Source organism: Synchiropus splendidus, chromosome 12, assembly GCF_027744825.2.
Source record: "Synchiropus splendidus isolate RoL2022-P1 chromosome 12, RoL_Sspl_1.0, whole genome shotgun sequence".
Classification (NCBI taxonomy): domain Eukaryota; kingdom Metazoa; phylum Chordata; class Actinopteri; order Syngnathiformes; family Callionymidae; genus Synchiropus; species Synchiropus splendidus.
Genome location: NC_071345.1, coordinates 7,230,707 through 7,253,732, shown reverse-complemented (window position 1 = coordinate 7,253,732; position 23,026 = coordinate 7,230,707). Strand labels below are relative to the sequence as shown.

General features: G+C 38.8%; 2 protein-coding genes across 2 annotated transcripts in view; one reads left to right on the top strand and one right to left on the bottom strand.

The window, feature by feature from the left end:
* The first annotated feature begins 117 nt into the window (after positions 1 to 117).
* Positions 118 to 23,026, top strand: part of LOC128768635 (tyrosine-protein phosphatase non-receptor type 14-like) — a 55,754-nt gene continuing 32,845 nt past the window's right edge. The window contains exons 1-2 of the mRNA XM_053881632.1: positions 118 to 204; positions 2,773 to 2,958. The gene's annotated coding sequence lies outside the window, so the exon portion shown is untranslated. The remainder of the gene's footprint in view (positions 205 to 2,772; positions 2,959 to 23,026) is intronic.
* LOC128768641 (pro-opiomelanocortin-like) lies at positions 1,216 to 6,551 on the bottom strand. The gene is made up of 3 exons (XM_053881639.1): positions 6,391 to 6,551; positions 2,749 to 2,889; positions 1,216 to 2,101 (listed from the first exon to the last, which is right to left on the bottom strand). Exons 2-3 carry the CDS (start codon positions 2,869 to 2,871, stop codon positions 1,466 to 1,468), a joined length of 759 nt encoding a protein of 252 aa, XP_053737614.1. The 5' UTR covers positions 2,872 to 2,889; positions 6,391 to 6,551; the 3' UTR covers positions 1,216 to 1,465.

Here is a 23,026-nt window from a genome sequence, read left to right as displayed (position 1 = left end):
ATTTCAATTTATAGTATCACCCTACTTGAAATTGACAATAAAAATGTTGAATCTTGAATTATTTCATACAGTACGTTAGTTTTGTCTGCTTATGAAGATGAATGAGCTACAAATGTCAACCAGTACATGACGTCACGAATGAACTGCCTAATTGATATTTCTCTTCGAATTCTTCACTTCCATTTTCCAGTGCATGACTATAAGGTCAGTATCGAGTGTTAAGTACTTTAAGAAATGATTGATTGTAAAAATATATAAATGAAATGTCGTAATTCTAATACAAGAACAAGCAAGTGGCTGCGGTTAGGTTTCTCGATGTTAGCCTAACTCTTAGCATGCAGCTCGGTGCGCCAAGATTGGGTCAGATTTTTACAGTCTGGAACGAAAATTATGAAGATATTGCGCTTTTAAATGATGTTCTACAGTAAAAAAAAAAAGGTCAGACTATCATTAGGTTGTGGTATTTAGTGTGATACCGTCTATATGTAAAGTAAAGTTTACATTTAACCTCAGTTTAACCAACAGTTTAACTTCATTCACCTCTTGAAATTTATCAGAATTCGACTATTATTAATATTCAGCACAGGCACTAGAAATGAAACTCCACTTAGCTTTAATGGTTTGAGCCAAAATATACTGTATGTTCCTGCTTGATACTTTTTTTGTCCCCAATAAACAGATGAAAGTTACTAATTCTTTAAAGAAACCGAAAAGGCCAATGAGGCGCGTGATAAAAGCCTGACTGAAAGTGTTTTAATAATTTTACCAAAACAAGCTGGCTTTGAGTGACTGCATGTAAATGGTCTATCATGTTTTGCTGCCTTTCTTTTAAGCTAAATGAGCTAAATGATTCATACTGCTTATACATACAGATAATGTCTCATATATAAGCCCATGTATAAGCTGGATATCACACCCAGGACTTCATACATGTGAAGCTCACACTTCTCCCTCTGGGCGGCATTTCATTTTCCCCGTGTGGTTCTTCTCATTTTAGCTGAGCATTGGTTTATATTCATGAATTAAATTATTTGACATAGTTTTGGTTTCTTAATTTAGTATTTCTTCTTCTTATTATTATAACACTTTACTGAATTCCTTTTGATCTTAAAGAACACCAACATTGCAACTCTCTGCCATGAACACAGTATTCTTTAATATGAGACTGACATATATATATATATATATATATATATATATATATATATATATATATATAAAAGAACAATATAGTGCATACATTTTTTGAATAGTATTTTCTTACTTGAACACTGACTGTACGAATACTTTATATTTTCAACAAAGCAGCTTCCTTTAGGTCACATGATAAGTAGATTGCTATAAGTTGCAGTTGTGTTTATTAATATTTCTTTGGCTTTGAAAATACATTCAACATCATGCTTCAGAGAACACCACACTTTATGTATGTAACATGCAATTTGACTCACATTCTTCCAAAAGCTATTCATTCCCTTATCCCCTCCTTGATTAAAATGTTCCTGAAGAGGTTTGTCAACGGTCCTCGAGGTCTCTCCTCCCACGCCCTCATAAAGTTGCGATTCCGCTTAGAGACGTGTGGGCTCCCCCACCTGAAGTGATTCATCCGATAGGTCCCATCCTTTCTTCGCTGTGATTTGCCTCTGTTCGAGGCTTGATTCTTGATTTCTTTGGATCCTTCATCTTTGCTGCTCAGGTGTCTGCGGAACTGTGAGAGGAAACTGCCCTCTGTAGATTCGCCACCATCTAAATTTGGGGCAGATATTTTCACGGGCCTACGCTTGCGTCCTGGGGGTTTGCCCCAACGGAAATGCTCCATCGAATAGGAGCGTCTCCTGTCACCTTTAGAGCCCATCCTCCCTGAGGGTTTACCCCAACGGAAATTCTCCGTGGTGAATGAGCGCTGCCTGTCGATGTGGGCTCTCAGGTCAGAGTCTGGCATCTGCTCCTCCGAGGCCAGAATGTTCATGAGGATGCTGAGCAAGAGTTCATCTTCATTATTGCTGTTATCGTCATCACCACTGTTGTCAGCAGTCTTCGTGGGCGGTTCGCTAACTTCTGGGATGTCAGTTGGATTCCCAGATGTACAGGAGCGGACACATTCCTGGGTGGATTAAAAAATAAGGTTAAGCAGGTTAGGTTTTTTTTTTTGGTTCCGTGCATTTATTTAGCACTATTCTGGGATTGAGCTGGGATTGTTTTCTGCAGACTTAAAGGGAATATGTGTAAGGAACTGCTCCTCATCTGCCATTGTGATGCTTTGTGTAGCAATATCCGTTCTTAATTTTATTTTCAACTTTGAAGTACACTGCTTCTCTGTGACAACCGTTCGGCCACTAGAATTCTGTCCGTGCCCCTAGATTTGAGATGATTGCCCAAGTGGCCATTTTGGAAAAATTGTGTTAATATTTGTGTTTTGAAGATCCAATCTATCTCATGATGACATGCCAGAATATAAAGTAAGGCACCGCTGTATGTTCCTAACGTACTTACTATCTGACGTGGCGATGGTCATTTTAGATTATTCGCCTGTCCAACTTGATCAGCATTTAAATGCATGCATTGTTTTCATTCGAAAAGTTAACAGACTGATCTGGGACTCATGCCAAGCGTCAGGAGAACTAGTGTGAGTGCAAACGTTTAGATTTAAACATCTGCTTGAAAACCGCGAAGCAAATTTAGGAACATTGAACATTAGTAACAACAGTCCTAAATTTGTTTGAAAATAAATAACACAAGAGAGACACTCACTTCAATGCTCTGTCTGCTGCTCAGGTCACTGCAGGCTGGGCTGTCACTACACGAGGACCCCAAACCCGGAACAGACCCACACGCCACAACCACGACCACCCACAGCCAACACCGGCAAACCATCGTTGGCTTATTGGAGAGCTGCAGAGAAGAAGGAGAGCGGTTTCATAACAAGATGGAACAGGCTGTGATTGTTATCACAGCCATTATGTAAGTAAAACATATTTCACTTGGACATGATTTGTAAACGTGTGTTTTTGAATTGCATCATAACACAGCACTGAAACAAAATGGTAACTAATCTGCTTTCAAGTCTTGTGTAACACACACTTTTTCGTAATCCGGAACAGCTTCATAGTGTATAGCGAGACACTTTACTGCAGCGCATCAGTGGGATGTGTGGTTTTGTCTTTTTCTTTTCATTGAATGTGTGAGCAAGAGTCTGTGAAAATATGAACCTCCAGACGCCAGGGTCAGTGACAAGAACATCTATCATCAGCTCATTTTTTATTCTCGAAAGTACTTTAATTATTAAGATCCTATCAGGATCATAGGCGAGAATTTTGGCTACAGTCACCTCAGAAAGCGCTTTGATTGGGTTTTCTGGGATCCCAGTGGTTGCTACTTCCATGGTTCAATTGATCGGGCCTCCAGAGTTAAAGTTGTCGCTGGTTTTAGCACTGGTTCTAACGCAGGTTTGGGCCTTCCAGAACGGGCTGCAGTAGGTGCAGGGTTTTTGTTCCAACTGATCATGAGGACACCTTTCCACCAATCTCAGGAGTTCAATCGCCAGTCTCACGTGTTTCAGCTGACATCTGTTTGGCTAAACTGTGTGTGCTTGAACAGTTAACGTCAACAATGACATACAAAATCGAGCAGAATGATTCAAGTCTTGAATTTGGGAGATGAAGTGGTGGGAGCAGTTTAGCTGAAGTGATCTATGTGATCACATCGACACTGGACAGAATGCTGACAGCATTACACAGTATTTAATGACTTCATGCTAAAGTAAAACTCCATCCATGTATATGCCCTTTGTGTGAAGCACCTTTGCCAACCACACAGCTAAATATTCGAAGTCCTCCAGGGCAGAAGCTTTAGTCTGATGTGCCCTCAAAGCAGCCAAGATGATTTTGAAGAGAACTTTCACAGCGCTTTTGGGAACACTAATGCCGGCTCTTCTTTTATAAATGTACAGTAGTTGTGTGCTGGTGTGTGTCTGTGAGAGTTTCTGCATTCACTCCCACTGAAAATAGTATTTATCATCTGAAAACTTCCCACGTAAATGTTATACGCTTATCATTGTTGAAATGTGTCTGAGAAGGACATCATTTTTATATTAACGCTATAATAACACACATGTCTCAGACCTTTGATCTCACAGTAATGTAGTCAGAACTTTGTCCAAGAAAAACAATTCTATCAAACTGAACTGCGTGGACCGTTACCTTCTCTTCTCTCTATCTCGCTGTTATGAAAAAAAAAAAACATAGCGAGTTGAATATCAACTCAGAAGAAATGTGCTTGGACTTGAAAGGTTGAAGATATTTGTACAGTGATGATGATGATGAAAAAATATATGAAGATGAACATTGTGCCAAACAAGGTGAAAGAATCAAGTGTGAAGCTACTAGGAACCTGCTGTTCTGCAGTTCTAGCATCATGTCCAGTTCCCAAAAGGACAAGGCGTTCAGTGCCTGGCCAAGGTAAGGAAGGATCTCTGACTGCTGCTGCTTTTTTTTTTTTTTTAAGCTAGAAGGGAAACGGCGCTCCTGTCTGATAGGTGCCTGGACAGCTGTGGTTCATGGTGAACATTTGATAAACTCCATGTATCCTGGACGGTAGTTGCATTGGACACATTTTTTTTTGGTTTTTTTTTGTCTCATGGAAATATGAGGTTCATTTGTTAACCTTCTTACTCAGATGGATTTGCTCTCTCACAAACATTATTATGACATTAACCATTGGGATGAACAAGTGAGATGGGTATATCTATCACTATCTTTAAAAATCTAATCTATAGATTAGATTTACTGTATAAATGTTTGTGCCAAAATATTTGCCAAATTCAGGAAATTTGCCTTCTTAATTATTCAGATTTGTGTGCCATTAACATTTTGGTGATTGTTGGTTATTAAATTTGGAAACACCAATACAAAGAATCAAAGCAGCGCTCTTCAGATAGCTTTGATTCCGCCCAAACTTAGCCAAAATAAATATTGGCAGACTCACTCAACGCTCAATAGATGTTTTTATGGGATGTTAGATATTGCACTGTTGAGGTCTGCTCAATTCATTTCCATCTTGTCTCAATATAGACGAATATTTCCCAAAGATATTCCAGTTTTAAGCTGCCAAGTTTTCTATTTGCTACTTTGGATGGTTCTGTTAGTCAATTTTAGCCAGGATAGTTTTATAGATTCATGGTTTAATGTTCCTACAGTTTGTAAGTGACCCCTTTCATGCTTTCTGGAGTTCAAAAGATTGCTCTTATTATTCAACAGTCTTACTGCAGAAGTGATCAGTGAAGTCAAGCGCCAAATCTTTCCATTGCATCTGTTGGCAGCAGTATGTCTAACTCAATAAAACAAAAAGACTCTAGGCACGAGCATAAAAGAGCTAAATGTAAAACATATAACTTTTGACATCCATTGTAAAATAGGCAGAATGAATGGATTGACATGGTGTGGAGATTTGGTCATTTAGCTGACTGGGCTCAGAGATCGCTCAGTTCATAACAAGTTAAAGCGTGTTGTGAAGTATAAATAAGTGCGGCACAAGAATGAATGAGGATCATGGTGAGCAGAAAACATAAAAGAAATCAGCGGAGGTCTTAATGTGCTTGGACGTTTATGACTTCCAGTTTGTTATGTATATCAGCTTCAAAATGAGTCATGAAATGACTGCAAAGTGAGTTTTTTTCCAGCGAAAGGTCGGCTGATTGAGAAGAAGACCAGGTGACAACAGAGGTGCCTTTGTTAGTCAAGTGACCTTAATTTGTGTGTCTATTTACAAGCATGGTTTGAAATCGGTGTTGATGCGATTGCTATGGAGAAATAAAGATGCTGATAGTAGTTTTGTCTGCTGTCTGAGCTTTTAATGAAATACACAAATCTAAAACTAGACGTGTGTTGTAAAGAACATGACACAAGAACAAAACCATAAATATTTGATTGGAAAAGTTATACATTTTAATAAGACGTATCCATGTATCAAACACTGAAATGCTATGTTTTAGTACCTGTTTAGATCGTGTTTTAATGACTGGCAAACCATAATTTATTTATAGCTCTCAAGGCTTAATCAGCTTTCAGTGTATTTTTGAATTTAATAATTTATCCATTTTGTCATGATGAGTTTACTTATATCTTGCCACACATTTACAAACTTCTTTACCCTGTAAGTTTATTACTTTAAAAGCAGTTCTGAGTTCTATGTGTACGTTAGCAGTGCCTTCTCTGAGCAGTGTTTTACAACGATTCTTCTCTTTAGTATCGATAGCTGCTGTCTACAGACAGAGTACTGTTTGGAAAACCATGCTAGCTGAAATCAGAAAACATATTGCAGTGTCTGAATGAAGACAGATCAATCTTGTTAAAGGAAAGAAAATAGAAGATCTTTGGTCAAATGTAAAAGTTTTACCTGATCAAAAAGATTTTTTTTTCCTGTTTTCCCCTCGTCCTTATGGCTGCAGTCCCTGCAGACGCTCAATTATGATCCGCCTCCTCCTCTGCTGCTTTCTCTCTGTGATGAAACAGTCTTCTGTTGCGTCCTCCAGGAGCAAAGCTCTTTTTATAGTTGAGTGAGGTGCTGAGTTTGGAGTCTCAAGGTCTTTTGGGTGTGATCAAAGTACAGATTCTACTGGGTTGTCTTAATGGGGGCGTATGTTCCAAACTACTCACTTTTTTTTTAATGTTAAATCCAATGTCACACGTCATCAGCCACTCAGTCAGTCAGGAGGGAACATGACGCTAGCTTGCCTCCCTCCTCCTGATGCCTCCGTCTCATCCTAAAGCCCCCCAGCAACCTGGATGGGCTCATCCGCATTGTTGGCTGCTCTAAATCCTACTGAAGGCCAGCCCTAATTACTTGTGTCCTCAACAAAAGGCAATCTCAAGTGTGGAAATCCGTTTGTGAAAATTGGTTTCAGACAATACGGCTGCTTTCCGGGGTGGAAAGCTAATAACACAGGCTTGACTCACCGGTTGCACGTCATCTGCTCCGAGTCTCAAACATCAAGCGTGACAATGTCGCCATCAAGCCATAACTTTTCCATGGCTTTTGTTCAGCGCCAAAACATGGATCGTAAAAGAACATTTCTTTCATTGAAGCTATTCAATGCAGGTTATGAAGACATCTGGCCATGTAGTCACTGATTGATTTTTTTCGAAGTGTAGGTGTCCAAGGACACACAGCAGTATGGTCGAAGGCTGATCAGTATAGAAGACGGTTCTGGAGGTCTGTGACATCATCATGTCGTCCATTTTTGTTCGAACAAATCAACAAAGAAGCAATTAACTCTACTGAAAAGACAGTCGGAAGTTTTTAACAAAGAGAACACAGTCTCTTTTGAATTCAAACACCTTGGAAGGTTACAGCGCCAGGATCTTTCCATGACCTTACGTTACACAACAAGAGATGTTTCTCCGGCCATCCTTCATGTGCCAGTTCACATGAAGAGTAGTTTTTTTTATTTAATCTGAGAAAAGAATGATTGTATTAGTATATAATACTAAAATGTTGGTTTTTGAAAGTACAACATAGTGCGAACATTTGGCATTTTCATATGGCTTTTTGTGCCAAAACACCATAAATGAAATAACATTTCTTACTCTGCCTGGAAGTTGGCCTTGCTTCAAACAGCATCTCAGAGATACATTAGTTGGTAGGTCTAGCTTGTCATATACAGTTATGTGCCAACTGTTTCTGTTCTTCTCTGCCCTTATTTGGTGCAAAGGCCGCAGCAGGAAAAAGAAAAGGCAGATTGTACCCCTCAACACATGGTCAGTTACTTTGCGTCTGATATGAAACCACATGCACCTGACGACCAATCAAATCTAACCACAGAAACCACAGATGACGGAGGTCAGTTTGCAGAAAATGTCTGGCAAGGCATCTCTCAGTAATTTTATTAGTAGTTGATGAGACTTTGATGCACTGCTTGGTTGGCAACGGTCAGAAGACATAAAGGCCGGAAAGGCATAAAATTTGGATCAGCCTGATGATCAACACATGATCTTTAATGTCACTTTGACTGGACTGTCATATATATATATATATATGTATATGTATATATATATATATATATATATATATATATATATATATATATATATATATGCAATTTTATCATGCTGTAAAACCTGTCTGGACAGTTCTATACATTTAATGCTATAGAGAATAGTAAAAGCTGGACCTAAAGATCTCTTATTTCATTGCCCTGTCTGAGAATAGATGAGTCACTAAGGAGGAGTGATGAGTAGCATCATCTTAAACACGCAGCTAAACTAGTGATTTATTCCCTCCCTCCAAATCCTTCTGTGCACACCAAGGCTAACCTCTCCTCCGTACCCTTCACCCAGAACTATGTGGTCCTCAGATATTACTGCGGTCTTCAATCAACACACAAACTTGTGATCTTGTGTGGACAGAGCATTCAGTGTCGCAGGGCAGACCAACTGGAACTCCCCCAAGCAGATAACACGACATGTGTAGACTCTTTCAAAAGTAAAAACCTACTTGTTCACCCGCGCCTGTGGCGCTCAATTGCTCCCTTTCAAAGCATCTTTATTGAAAGACATTATAAAAATGTGGTTTTATTTGCCATCATGTGAACCATGAAGCTGCCTCTTCCTGCTTGATTCCCTTCTCTCCATCTGAAAGAAGATACCTTTGTTCATCATAATATAAAAAATTCAGTCAAGAGATACCTATCACTGTCTTATCTGAGGCTTCATTTAAGTCACGTATAATGCTAACGTTGTTCCAAATTTATGACCGATTAAAGCTGGAATTCCCACATTTCTGTGGCATTACTCAAAGCTGAAACATAAAACATTCATAGTAAACATTTCTCACATGTAAATGCAACAAATACTGATCAAAGAAGCGATATTTATCAGGTTTTTGTTTCATTATGCAGTACGTATGGAATACGCATGGAAACATAAAATCACCTTTAGGACAAGAAACGTGCGTCAAAAAAACACAAATTAAGACATATATTTTCACACAAAAGGAATCAAATTAGGCAAAAAAAATTATAAATGACGTTTTGACAATCATCTTGTAAGGAATAAGAAAGAGTTTAAACCAAAAAGTCTTTGTGTGTGTCAATGGAAAACACGATTCCTGTTCCTGTTGTCTCTCATAAAACATGATCATTTCTGTCTCCTTGTGATCTGCCAAAAGCAAGGAGGAAATCAAAATTGATGCGTACTTATCTTTCCTTGGCATTTGAGTGTAACTGTTTGTTCTTGGTTGGCCTGGCAACTTGTCCAGGTTTACCCTTGTATTACTGACTCTCATATGACCGGTGATTCAAGCAGTGTCCTTGCCAGACTTCCCTCCCTCTAAAAAGGCTTCAAGTTTTAAATAGATCTGACATTTTTGTCGTCTCAGGCACGGATTCGGCATGAAGAAGTGTGCATGTGCCTGCGGGTGCTTGTTTTGGAGAAAATTTATGATGGCCTTGACTTCTCATGGAGACACAGTCAATACCACAACTACATTTATTACTTTACTTGCTCAGACATCAGGTCTTCAGGCAACTCAGGCAAAACTCGGAGGTGAAATGTCAATCAACCAGCTAATGCTGATGTATTCAGCGAAGTTAACCCCTTTAAAAAAATGGAAGTCAGTGTTTAATAATGATGACTGTGTCTTTCCAATCGTTTTATTCCGATAGTAGTCATCTGGTGCGCTGATTTTGTAGACTTTATTAGTTTATTGACGTAAAATGTTCCGTCTATAATGCATTTTGTTTTCTGAGTTCGACTTGTCGGAGTCACTGCTGAAATCCTTTTGAGTCAGAATTCCTACTTTGATTGAAAACCCGAGCTGGAATGGAATGCAAGGAGTGATGTGCCAAAGAGCATTTCCTGAGGTTTAGGTGCATTATTTATTTAATCCATGGCAGGTGTTTCATTTAAAATAAATATGCCTCCAAGCCACAAACTGGATATTTCTTACAGAGAAATTTTATTAGACTAATTTTTGGCATTTTTATTAAAACATCCTTATTACAGGTCATTTTTATTCCCTAAGGAACAACATCAACAACAAGTATGATCCTGACTGCCATAGTCTACAGGCCATTTTTTGGTCTTCAAATTTTCCAGACTTTTTTCAACACCCTCGAACCCACTACTTCTCCTCCTGGTTTTAATCTCCAAGTTGCTCAGTCTTGACACTCGTCGACCTGGATATGGATGGATCTGTTTAAAAAGGGACCTGCAATAATACAGTTATTGACATAGGTTTCACATTCATTTTCATCCTTTGCGACATTCTTCATTATTCAGCCGATTTCAGTATATTATTATTCTTTAACACTTGTTTGTATACATTTTTCAAACAGTATGTTATTAATTCACAGTCCACTTAAATGAGCATTGTACTTTGTGCGATGTAAGTGAAGCATTTGAGCTTGAGCAATAAATTGTATGTAGCTAGGTGTGACAGTGTGACCGTGACTTTACCATGGGGTTTGGTGCATTATTAGATGTCACTTCAGTTTCATGTTTTAAGATGATAAAGAGAAGTTTTGTGTACCTACCGTATCATCAAGGAAATCGATACTGCACAGCACTTCTTTAAAACATGTTTTTTTCAGACCACACTTGACAACCAGCCTATTGGTATAGTACTTGAGGCTGGTCTTGATCTATAGACCGAACTCAAAACCATGTTTTAAAGGTCTCGATCTTGTCTCAGGATCGACTGCTTTTATTTTTTGTTTTTGTCATGATCGCAGCTTCTTATTTATTTGTTGATTTTTAAATCTCTAATGACCAATTTCGTTTTTTGTTGTGAAAAACCATCACCTGAATCCGTGAACACTAAACCATTCTCCGTCTATGCAAGTATCCCAGCGAGCTAAGTATATAGTATATCAGTCAAAGCAACGGCCAGGAGGCTGAGGAGCGTTGACCTTACTAAGACACGTGCAGCCGCAATGTGAGGTTGAAGATGTGTATTAGTAGATTTTTGTAAAACTGGTTGATTTTATTGCCTGATATTTCTCAGAAGGCTGTTTGAATTTCCTCTTTCATGTGTCTTTTTGAGTTTAACGCTTCTTTTGAATGTGAAGGTGTGATGGTTTCAGTAAAAATAAGAAACAGCTGTGACTGGACTGATAAGCTCCTAAAAATGGAGTACATTGTGGTCGGCTTGTGAAGGACCACCACGGCTTGGCAACTGTCCCGGTGGACATTGTAATAACAAGCAGGTAATAACACTCATTTGTCACGAGTGAGTGACACGCAAGCTCACACCTCAGCTGTCTAAACTCACTCGCCTGGGATGGAAGTTGGTGTTGACAGATTCTTGACTCTCTACATTGAGTGCTCCTATTCATTTATGTTGTTCCAGAAATCTGTCATGTAAGTAAAACAAATATTCTGCCACTTCGTTGGTTTGTGCTTTAAAAGCTAAATCAACATGGCATCGTGTTGGTTAGCGAACAGCACTTGTGTGCTGATCATCCAGAACATCTGCTGATAAAGCAAACTGCATATTCACGTGTGGTTACTGGTCATATCAGCATTCAGTGCTTTTCAAAACATTGCTTTCTGTCGAGTACCTGTACTCATTGAACTCCCTTTTAGATACTGTGTCCTATTGACTTGAACTAATCCACCCAGCATCACATGGCATCTCACGTGTTCTTTTGGTCCCCCATAAGTGTCTGGATGTCTTATATGCCTAATGTAATCGGCCATGACAGCAAGCCAGAGCAGCATGAACAGATTTGGACTGGCGACATTACTGTCTACAGCAAACACAACTGTGCTTTTCTCTTTTAAACTGAGACTATCAAGGACTTGTTTAGAGTTAATTTAGGTCAACCTTTCTAGACAGGAAAGAGCTATTAAGGAGGATGTGAATGTGAAGTGTTAAAACCTATTTTTTGACTCTAAAGACATTATGACTCATTAATGGTCTGGAAGGAAAAATCTGCATCTTAAAACCAATTATATTAATTCAAATAGATGCCTTCAATCTTTGCATTCTTTAAGCTAACAATCAGCACGTTGGCCACAGTATGCAGACATTGGAACTTACTTCACTTGGGCTCACGCTTAAGAAAATGAAGCAGTTGGGTCGGACAGATGCAGAAAATTCTTCTAATTTCGAATATACACCAGCGCGTGACCATGAAAGCAACGACCCACACATGGACTGAGTTAAAGAACCAGGAGGAGGGGATATGAACATCAACAAACTGAAGACAGGTCCGACAGGGGAATTTAAGGAATCATGACTACTACTGATTTGAAAAACTGGAACGGAAATGGCACAGTTGGAGAACCACATGAGAGAAGTCACTTGAAACAGAACAGGCAGTATGATCACTGACTGTAGAATCACTTACAATTTGATCTGACGATATCCTTCTCTTTGTTTTGTTACATTTGCCACAGCTATTATTTGTATCATGCATTTGTCATCCTGTCACAACCTTGGTGACTGGCGTGACAAAAAGTGTGTCCAACATTGCACATGTTCCTCTAGTGGTTATTGTGGTTAATGTTTTTAATATGGTGTAGAATAAATTCATTTTAAGGAGTTTTTTTTAAGGACTTTAGTCAGGATTATTGTGGGTCTAATAAGACCATAGCACCATTGTGTGTCACATCTTTTGCTTGATATTAAGAAGAGCCCAATTGTCATTTGGTTCTTCTTAATATCAAGCATAATTTCATATTAATATCAAGCAAATATTTGGCCACAAACAAACGTCAAATGGAGTCTCTGAATGTCAGTATGTTTCCGTTGCTATGCTCACCTGTCACCTTGACTCTGTTACTGAGAAGGATGCAGGCCACTGATTCCTTATCAGTGTGAGGAGTTCGTACCAATTGAAGACCCTGCTTCTGAATGCACATGGGGGTTATTTTAGGTGATTATGACTGTGTTCACTGGCTGTTATTCTTGACCGCAGGGACAGAAATTGTTTTGTCAGTGGGATGACATGGCTTTGACAGCTTTGAAGTGGAGACATGTCCACTCAGCAAGTCAGAACAAGGGCCAAATCATTCAAGATCGGTGGGAAACTAACTACTTTCAGTTTGCCAAGTATGGCGAAATCAGTGGTTTCTTTGACTTTGACTGGATGTTTAATTGTTTTGCATCATCTCATTTCAGATAGTTGATGAAATAAAGTCTTGAAATTAATGAATTAACAATGTCCATTGTTATTTAAGAAAGAACAAGAAAAGGCTGAGATGTTGGCCTCTGCTTGACAGAACTGCAGGTTTCTGAAACATGTCATTGCATGTTATATACGATATTGCAGAGCCTGATTTGAGTTGATATAATTGCCAGAAGTTTGGACCGCATTTAAGCATTTCCTTATTCATTATCTGTATTTCATTGTCATGTCAAGGTGGACCAAATCACATCTATTGGATAACAAGGGCGTCAATCGTTTTCAGATATTGATAACAACCTCAAGGCGACCACTTTAAAATAAATGGTATAAATGGTAATGAATCATATTAGAAAATCTTAAGATAGTTTCACTCAATTAAACCACCCATTTTAAATATTATAGACAGCTTGAATTGATGGGATAGCTGGTGGTAGTAACATTCCGATTACATGCATTCTAGTCACACTTTGCCAAGGCCAGATGTGAATGCGAGCAACAGCGAAGAGCCGCAAGTTGTATTGAAGTAAGAAATCCGTGACTGTTCAGTGATGAAATATTAAGGCGTTACAAAGTCTTATGGCCCAAAGGAAATATTGCACAATGTCAAGTCTTCATTTCACTTTCCATCTGTCTTCAGCTTTCTGCAAGGATGTAAAGGATGTCATCATGAAAGCTGTTTATGACCCTGTGTGACCCCTAAAATACGTGACTAAGAACGTAGAGTTTCAATAATGTTCTTCAGTCCGCTAAGACACTCTGGCTGGCTAATCATGCATCATTACAAAGAATTATTTTGGATGGATGGATAGATTGATTCACTTCATTGATAAACAATACAAAGTGGAGGCAAAATCAGAACAAGAGATTAAAGAAATCAACGAGCTCCAAGACAAAGTTACAAAAGCAAAACAACAGGATTACCGTAATACACGTCTCCGTCGTGGAACACTTATATAACTGTGAGGTCTAGGTCAAGAATTTCAGCTTAAAGACTTGACAACACTTAAGACAAAAATGGAGGATGAAACACGTCAAAACACGCAGTCAACAACAGGCAAAAGGAAATATTTATTCTTGCCTGGATCCACGGCAATCTGTCAAAAACCGTCAAAAAAACGTTTTCAAGCTGGGATGTTGGAATTGTTTGATGATGTCTGAATGTCTTGACGTTTTGTGTTCTTGCAAACAGCGACGCACAAAGGGTCAGAGCTTTTTAGATAGCGCGAGGACCACGCCTCAAGCCTCAGAATCTTGACCCACCAGACAAGGCGACGTGGTTGTTTTTGAAGTTGCCATGGTCGTCATGCGCTGTGTGAATTCCCAAACCCAACACTGACATGTAACTGTTTGAATTCATTTTTTGGCATTGACCTGTGAAAAGAGATAGAAGCGGCTTTGTGTTGTGGTTTGGTCATGCTTAGTATTAGAAACAGAAATGAATTCACACAGGAGTGCAGCGGCTGCCAAAGACCTGCGAGATGGCGAAACCCTCCAGGATTACTGGGCTGCCAGAGACTTCCATCTCAGGTGGGCCCAAGTAAATGTCTGAGTGTGCACTAGCCTTGTTTACAATACATGTGTTTCACATATAAGAGTCCAACTGTCTGCCCTAATGATTCATTATTAGTCAGCTGACTGAGGAATGCCCCAATTTGTTCCTTAATCCGATCCAAAGTGTCATCTAGTTAACAAAGAAATGCTGAGTAGGCTGCATCTAAGACGTTAAGACTCCCCTCTGACACTTGTTCTTTAATCACCAGATATATTTCTTCGTGTGAGCACACTTTTCAATCTCCAAAACAAAATATGAAAGCGGTCTTAGTCACAGTCGGCAGGCTCGGTGGCATGGGTGAATATTGAGGGGGATGTGCCCGGCCCAGAATGCCAAACTCACTTAAGTGATGAGAAGATGAGGTCGAGAGAAGAGTCGTCCCAAAATGAAGCTTATCAAACCATGCTTGGACAAACCATGGACAAACCTTAATCAGAAACAAGGTTGCTTTGTTCTTGTTTTCATGTGGTTGCTTGTAATGTGTCCAGTTTCGGCGTGTACTTTTGTGGTCGATCTCACTTGACTCTGCCTTCACAGTGTGTCTGTAAAACCGAGGAGTAACTTTTTTTCTGAAAATTAGCACATTTGGGCAAATTGTTGTTAAATATCACACTTGATTTCATATATATTAATTTCTCCTGATGGAGAATGCCTCGGCGCCCCCACACGACTTATCACAATTGAACCACAGGTGATAACATTCTGGGATAAACTGCCCCTTTGTGGAGAGGAAAATGATCCCTCCGCAGCGTTGTAGGGGTCACAGAGCCACTGAGCAGTTACATTTGTTTCAAGTTAAATTTTTTCAAAATGTATAATTGTGATAATTGTGGAAGAACGTGGCAGCGGCCATACAGCGCCTCAGCCTGGAGATGAAAGGGGCCACTGTATCGATACAAAGCAACAAAGAGATTTCAGTTTCTAATTCATGACTCTTATGGAGTAAATATATTCCTGACTACTGAGACTGTCTTTCAGGGTTGCTTGATTTGCGTTACCAAGTCGAGATAGGTTTACAACGCACATAAGTTATATCATTATTTTGATATCATCTTCATGTTTTCGACCTTTTTAAATTTTGACCAGCTGTAAATGTCTTGACATTTTGATGTGCTTTGTGGCCAGTCTTTAATATCCAACATTTGATTTAATCTGCCCTAACGCTCCACAGACATCCATCGCTGTCTGCGTCCTGACAAAGATGCACTGATATTTCTCAGATGTTGGCTTTTCTTGGTAAAGTAATTATGATTTAGGCCAGAAATTTAGATCAAGATCTTGAATCAGTAAAGGCTGTTCTCCTCGCTCTGCCTCATTTCTCCAAACATGTCCAAAACATGCTGTGTCCCTGGCAGTGACAGTCATATACCAACACCTTCACTGTTGCGCCTCTTGTTTCCTTTGATTTATGATTTTTTTTCTCGGGTAAAAAATCTTTTTTGAAGAATTGATACCTTTGTGGGGCCCTTCCCTGGACGAACACTGGCCCCTGGGGAGAATTTTTGGCATGCACTTCCTGTCATATCAACTAAATGAGGGTCAGCCAGTGACCCAGCACTGTTCATTTCATCATGAACATGCTAAATCATCCTCACCGACAAGGCCGTTTCTCTTTTAATTCTGGATGCCGTTTTGTTAAATAGTATCTCTATACAACCATGCGGTCAATGAATGAGTCTGGTTTGTGTTATATAGAAATGATGTGTCTTGTCATCTGCTTAGAATCTGCAGTCACGTTCTTATTTGTCATGCGCTGCGATTATATGCGTGATAGGGCAACTGTTAAGCTCGGGTCAGGATCTATGTGGTTATTTCCAGGGCTGGCATAAACTTCAAAACTTGACAGTTTTATTTTACTTGGATGAGCTCTGTGTCATTATAAATATGTTGCATCTGCTTGGATTATTGAGGATTTCTCTTTAAAACTGAAGTTTCAAATTAATCATGAATGAAATTAGGAGAATGTGTGACATCATGGGAAGCACAGTTCATCTCGTTTATCTGATAAGTAACAGCCGCTGGAGTTAAGCTCTGTAAAGCCTCAGTAGCTTTCAGAAATGTGGTGTCCAAAGTCCCTCTGACAGTCAGCGTCAGAGTTGCAGATGAAGATATGAAACCGTGTTCGACCATAACACTGTAGAGGGTCACCTGTTCTTTAGCTATGTTCAAGAGATTAATGAGGAGTAGTATGAATGTTTGATGGCGGTAACTCATTTCCTTCTTCAATTTGTTTTTGTCTCAGTGGCAGAAGTGCGAACCATAGGGTTTAGGCACATTCTTTACCGATGGTGACTGGTTCAGTTGTCCATCACCAATAAGGGATTTATTTTTGTCTTCATGATTCATTGCCCAGAGAAATAAAACCACACCTGGGCATTTGCTTTTTGAGCACTAGGATGTCGCACTCCCTGCCTTCTTGGTCTGGCAAGAGCTGACATCTTAATAAAGCCAACAGGGAAATGTAGAGTCCAGTCCACGCTGATTCCTACAGACTATACCTTGCGTCACCTGCAACTCAGAGTGGACTCTTGCAGTCAGATGTGGTTCCTATTAGGAAGGCTTTTCTAAGCCCCTGTGGTCTCTCCCCAGGATTTCCTGAGAGGTGAATGTTCAAATCCAAAAACACATGCCGAGTGCCTGGCCGAACTATTGTCTACCATTAAGACTTAAATGGTTTGCATCATGTTTGAATAGTTGTGTTCTCAGACGCCTGTTGAAAATAGTTTCCTTTAACTCTCTGAGTTTCGTGTTCCTGCTGACTGAGAAAATCACATTTATGTTGTTGACCCTCCTTTTTGTTTGCACTTTTCTGGTTATTAAAAGTATTCCGTTACATGTGCTGGTTGACATGGAAAAATCTCTTCTTGCAGTCATTAAGCCTCTCTTCTGTGCTTGTTCCCATCTTGACTGAACATCTAAGGTTCTTGTGCACATGATTCACTGTGCTTTACATCCGCCCCACATTACACTGCAGACGAAGAAGAGGAATGCAGGGCAAGCATTTTGATCTGTACGTGACAACAACGCACTCTTAACATGAACGGCTGTTATATAAGACAATGAAGAATCTCACGGGAAATTAAGGTTTATTCAAGTACACGTTTGGTCAGAATGAAATCACAATTCAGTGAGAGAGAAAAGTATGGTCCAAGTGCTTGAATACGTTTGTGAAGTCAGTACAGCCTCATTATTTGCAGATTTCAAAATCCTCCTGTGATGTACTGCGTTGACCTGATTCAACCAAGTCTCGCCACCGCTGTCGGCATGTTTGACATATAATTGTGAACCTGGAATGAGCAGGGATTAAGTTGCTCTTATTAAAGACTCAAGTGAGCATATTTTACACTTTGCATTGATTCGATGGAACAGATGTTTCATCGTGCGTAATGTGATGTCATCCACAGACGACATGTTTTCCTGGCTGGATTTGTTCACTCTTTTTTGATATATATAAATGTTCACTGTGTCAGACACATTGTTTTTAAAATATGAAACTGAAGTTCTTTAAATAGTGAGACTACAAGGGGAAACTGCACAGCAACATCATCAGTAGGTGGCAGCCCAGACTCATTACATTGTGTACTGTACATAGGCTCGTAGGGGGTTTCGTGGGGTTGGTGTTATCTAAAGGGCTTTTATAGTGTGAAGATGTGGGGAGCACCTTTTGAAATAGCTAGTGAGGATGCGTCTTGTTTGTACGCTTTGTGGACTGTCCTCCCTACTTCAATCTTCATTGTTTAGTTTTTTATACTTGTTTTTATCATGGAGAAATACTTTTTAATTCTGCGGCTTCACTGCACGAAAGCTCTGGGCTCAAATCTAGCATGAACTCCGTGGGGTTTCCTCCCACAATCCAAAAGCATAAAGAGGTTAATTAATTATTGTCTGACACTCCGACAGTGTGCGGGTAGTTCAGATAGAAGCCAGCCACCTGCGATCCTTTAAGATCATGATTGTCATCTGTTCAGGATAACATGTTTTTAAAATAAATGTTCATATGAAAGAGAGTCTATTTCAACACCCAGCAGCACTCCAGGCTGCATTTCTCTTGCCACAAATGTTGGACGTGTGTTGCGGCGGCTATATGATGGTGCCAGAAGCCGTTCTGAGTCATGGGCAACTGAAAACATCATCTAAAAAGTGGAAAATGAATCCCACTGCCTTCCTGAACTGTGTGGCAGTAACCCAAATGGATAACCATTTCCAGATCCTTTCTATCTTATGTTCTTTGGGTTAGGTTTATAGACATCGAGTCTGATGACACGTTCAGTACTTGAATCGAAACAAACTTTCACACAAACTTTCACACTTTCACAAGGCAGGTTATAAAAAATCTCACAATGAGAGTTCACACTTTACTACTCCTGTTGCATTTTTGGACACCTATTTTATTTTATTTTTCGTTTTTATATCCTTTCATAACCACAAAAACATGGCTTTGTTTTTCGTATCGAGTTAATATTCTTGTAAATCAAAAGCTTCTTCCACATCCGGCCTTGTGCTCTCTTCCGCACCTTATATGGTTGTTCAGGCTGCTGTTCCACCTCAAGGCCGCATGTGTGTCTGTGATGTCAAATCACTGTGGGACATAGATTATGTTGTTTGAATGGGTTCCTTTAAATGTACACAAAATGTAATGTCTTTTGCTCCATTTACATTTTTACATGTTATTCTATTGGTGCACGAATTATTAAAATAATAATAATATTAATAAAAATAAAACAAGAATTGAGTTATCAAGGTCGGAATATATTTTTTTATGTCTTTTTGTCCGATGAATGCAGCAAATGATTAATTTTTTTTTTTTAATCACAGCCGTTTTATTGCGTATTTATTCTCTGACTTTCTGTGTGAGCTTTCTTTATCATTGCAGATGGGTGTCGTGATTGAAAACGAATAACTGAGTCCGATAGTACAAATCTGATTATGATCTCTCAACCACTGAAATGGTTTTTGTTTGTTTGCTTTCCTTTTTCTTTCTTTTCTTAATGGACACCATGTTGCTTTTTCATTAGTTTTTATGTCTGTTCTCTAAATATCTGCACTTCTGTTTTGAATGTTCACCAGTTTTGATTTGTGTTCTGTTTGAAGTACTTTCCTTACAAATTTGTTACATAGAATTTGTTTCGCAACACATAATATTTAACATTCATGAACTAGTTTTTCCGTTAAAAAAATGGTTTCTTTCCTTATTGTCATTCCCCTGTAATAATTCGGTCTGGATTATTGTTTATCTATTTCACTATACGTAAATGCAAAAGCCAGTTGCAGTTACCCCCCTGGAGCCACCATGGACCACTCGACCACAACTTGTAGACTGAAAGTGTTATGACTGACTTTCAGTCAGATCCTACAGAACACGTTCAACAAGTACTGGATACGTTTCCACCAAACTTACCATAGACGTTCCCTGAAAATAAATCGGCTTACACAGAATCTTAAATGCAGCATGACGTTCAATGGTTTACCAGAACCTTTAATGGAATAAAGTTATGTAGAATTATTATTTTCCTACTGAAAAAAATAACTTAAAATAACTAAGATTTGAGTTGTAAGCCGCTTTTTCTGCAAAACAAAAGATCTTTGTGGATATTCAGTAGAACTTATTTAAGTCATTTCAAGTCAGTGCTGTGATAAATGCAGTTTAAATGTATGCCATACACTGTATGATCATGACATATTGTCCAAAGGTGAAAAATGATGTGACATTTGAAATAAATTGTATTTTTTGTAAATCAGCAGGAAGGATGTCCTGCAAAAAAGAATTCATGCAGTGATTCTGAGTGCCGGTGAGAATGACAAATGGACTGCCTTCTGCTATGATCTTTAAGTGATGAAACATGTTTTTCTTTGGTAAAATAATGTGTCTTCAGTTCAAATACGTAGCTGCGTCAAAATGACTCCCAGATTCTTACTTGTTTACTTGGGCAAGTTCATTTGAACCCTCTGTGCTTGTGTCTGTTCACGATGAAAAATTTTAAAGTCAGATATGGGGAACGAAAAACGATGTGTCTGTTAAATTATGATTTGTCACTTGGTCACATTCCTGAGTAGTGAAGAGTGAGGAGGTAAAAGTGATCCCTGAGGGAGCCCAAACTTCTGCTCTTGATTCCTGGGTGAGCGTCCGTCTGTGTAATCTGTGACACACCTCTCATTAAAAAGAGATCTTGACAGTCCAGAAACAGTACAGTGCAAAGAACCTTCATTGTGAGGTTTGAGAACAGTGACTTAATCAAGGATCTATAACAAGATTTACGTGTTAATAATATCAATTAAAATGGCTTTTTTCTTTATTTTCTTTAAAAAGTAATCGGCGGAGGGAGCAAACCAAGCAGCAAAGGAAAGGCATTTTTCCTTTCCATTCCTGATCTTGTTTTTTTACAGTCTCAACTCAATGCAGGTAGCAAAAGGTGTTGCTTGAAATTCACGCCAACCAAAAAATCCAGATGTTTGGAGTACATCTGTTACTACGTCGTCATCGTGCAAGTAGTCCAATATTTGTAATAGGGGTCTTGGTAGCGCTTATGGAAGTGTTATAGTAGAAATAACTGTAGTGCCAAAGCAGTCGTAATGGCAAATATTTTGGGTAGGAGAAGTACTAGTAGTTGTGGCAGCATAGATATTTGTAATGATTCCAGGTGAATAAGTTGTAGTAGAAGCATTACTCTTGGAAATAAAAATAGTTCTAGCAAGTGAGGTGATAGTACATGCAATTGTTTTTGGTCAGGTATTAGCAGCAGTAGTACTTATAATTATGGTGGTGGTTGTGGAAATAGTAGAAGTAGTATTACTCATCGTGGTCATAGAAGTAATAGGCGTAGAGGTAATAATAGTAGAAATGTTCATATCTTTTGTTGGTATACTGATATAGTTGCTGTCATAGTAGAAGTTGAAGTAGTAATAACAGTCAAGGTGATTTGATTTGCATAATAGCAGGAGTTGGAGTTGGAGTTATATGTGTTTTTTGTGTAATATGTTTTTGGGTAATAGTTTTGGTCATGGGAATTTGTGGTAGAAATATCAGTTGTTGCAGAAATACTTGCATCACTATCAAGAATTAGAATCACGGCAGAAGTGGTGGATTGTCAGAGTACTGGTGGTAGAAGCTGTATTTTGCAGGAAGATGAAGAAGCAACAGTCATGTGGTAGTAGTAGTGATCGTTGTAGTAGTATGAGGAGGAGGAAGAACTATTAGAATTAGTGGTCGAAATATTTCTAGTCGTTGTAGAAATAGTTTATGTATTAGTATTTGTTGGGGTTGTGGTAGATGACATGGTTGAAGTGATCAGGTTGGTAGTTGTAGTCCTTGTGTTAGCAGCGAAGCGAAGCTAAGATGTTGAATTAGACATGATATAAGTGATGATTATGGTTCTGCAGTCGGAGGAAGTGCGTAGCATTAGATCTTAGTAGTGGCAATAAAGTAGTGAAAGAAGTACTTGCTTGATGTGTGAATAAAGAACATAAATAAAGTCAAGACTCATCGTGCTGGAATAATACGCAGCTGAATAATAAACCAACTGGCCTGGCAAGCGACCAAAACTCTGTTTTTTTCTGTACTGTGTTAGTACAAATGAACTTACTCCTGATGGATGTGGCCTCCTGCATCATCTGGAGACAATAAAACAGGAAACAGACCATAAACTAGTGGAACTGGGGAACCAGGGTGTAAACACATCTGTATTGTGCTGTGGCTGGTGTTTACATTTTTGTCGGCTCATTTGGTGTTGGTCTGTAGTTCACACAAATTGCGATATCAGACTGATGTTTTCATTGATCGATTTTAATGGTAATCCAGTATTTCAGTAATATTTTATCATCCCGAACCCAACAATCTGAGGATCCAGGAGGAAAGGGAGTACAAAGAAATCTTCGCCAAGTGTTTTTTCTGTTTTTGAAAAAGAAATCGCTGAGCGCGTTTTAATGCCGGCATCACCATCTAGCGCATAGTTTAGGTAATACAATGTAAAATGTACATAATGCCATGTTTTATAACTTCACTTCCTGATAACGCTTATGATCGCTTCCACAATGTTTTATCTGTCTTTATGCTCCTACGTCGTTGCCAAATTATAAAAAAAAAATATATATACACATATATGTATAATTTTCCATCACAATGTACACCAAATAGTTCTCTTAGCATTTATTTAACTTTGCCCTTCTGTAATTTTAAACTTTTTTAGTATAAAAACGAATTAATATATTTAATATAGAAATGAATAATAATAACGCATTAATGCGTCGATATAATAATAATAGCTGAACCTTATTAAAAATATGTGGAGAAAAATATTTAAACTACTTGTTTCCAATGTTGCCTCAAAAATGTTAGTGTAATAGAGCATTTCTAG

What these genes read in the sequence shown, in the direction of transcription:
- LOC128768641 (XM_053881639.1), bottom strand. Translation starts at nt 2,871, where the DNA reads ATGGTTTGCCGGTGTTGGCTGTGGGTGGTCGTGGTTGTGGCGTGTGGG. An exon ending in GCAGCAGACAGAGCATTGAA is followed by an intron (nt 2,102 to 2,748) that starts GTGAGTGTCTCT and finishes TAATCCACCCAG; the next exon opens with GAATGTGTCCGCTCCTGTAC.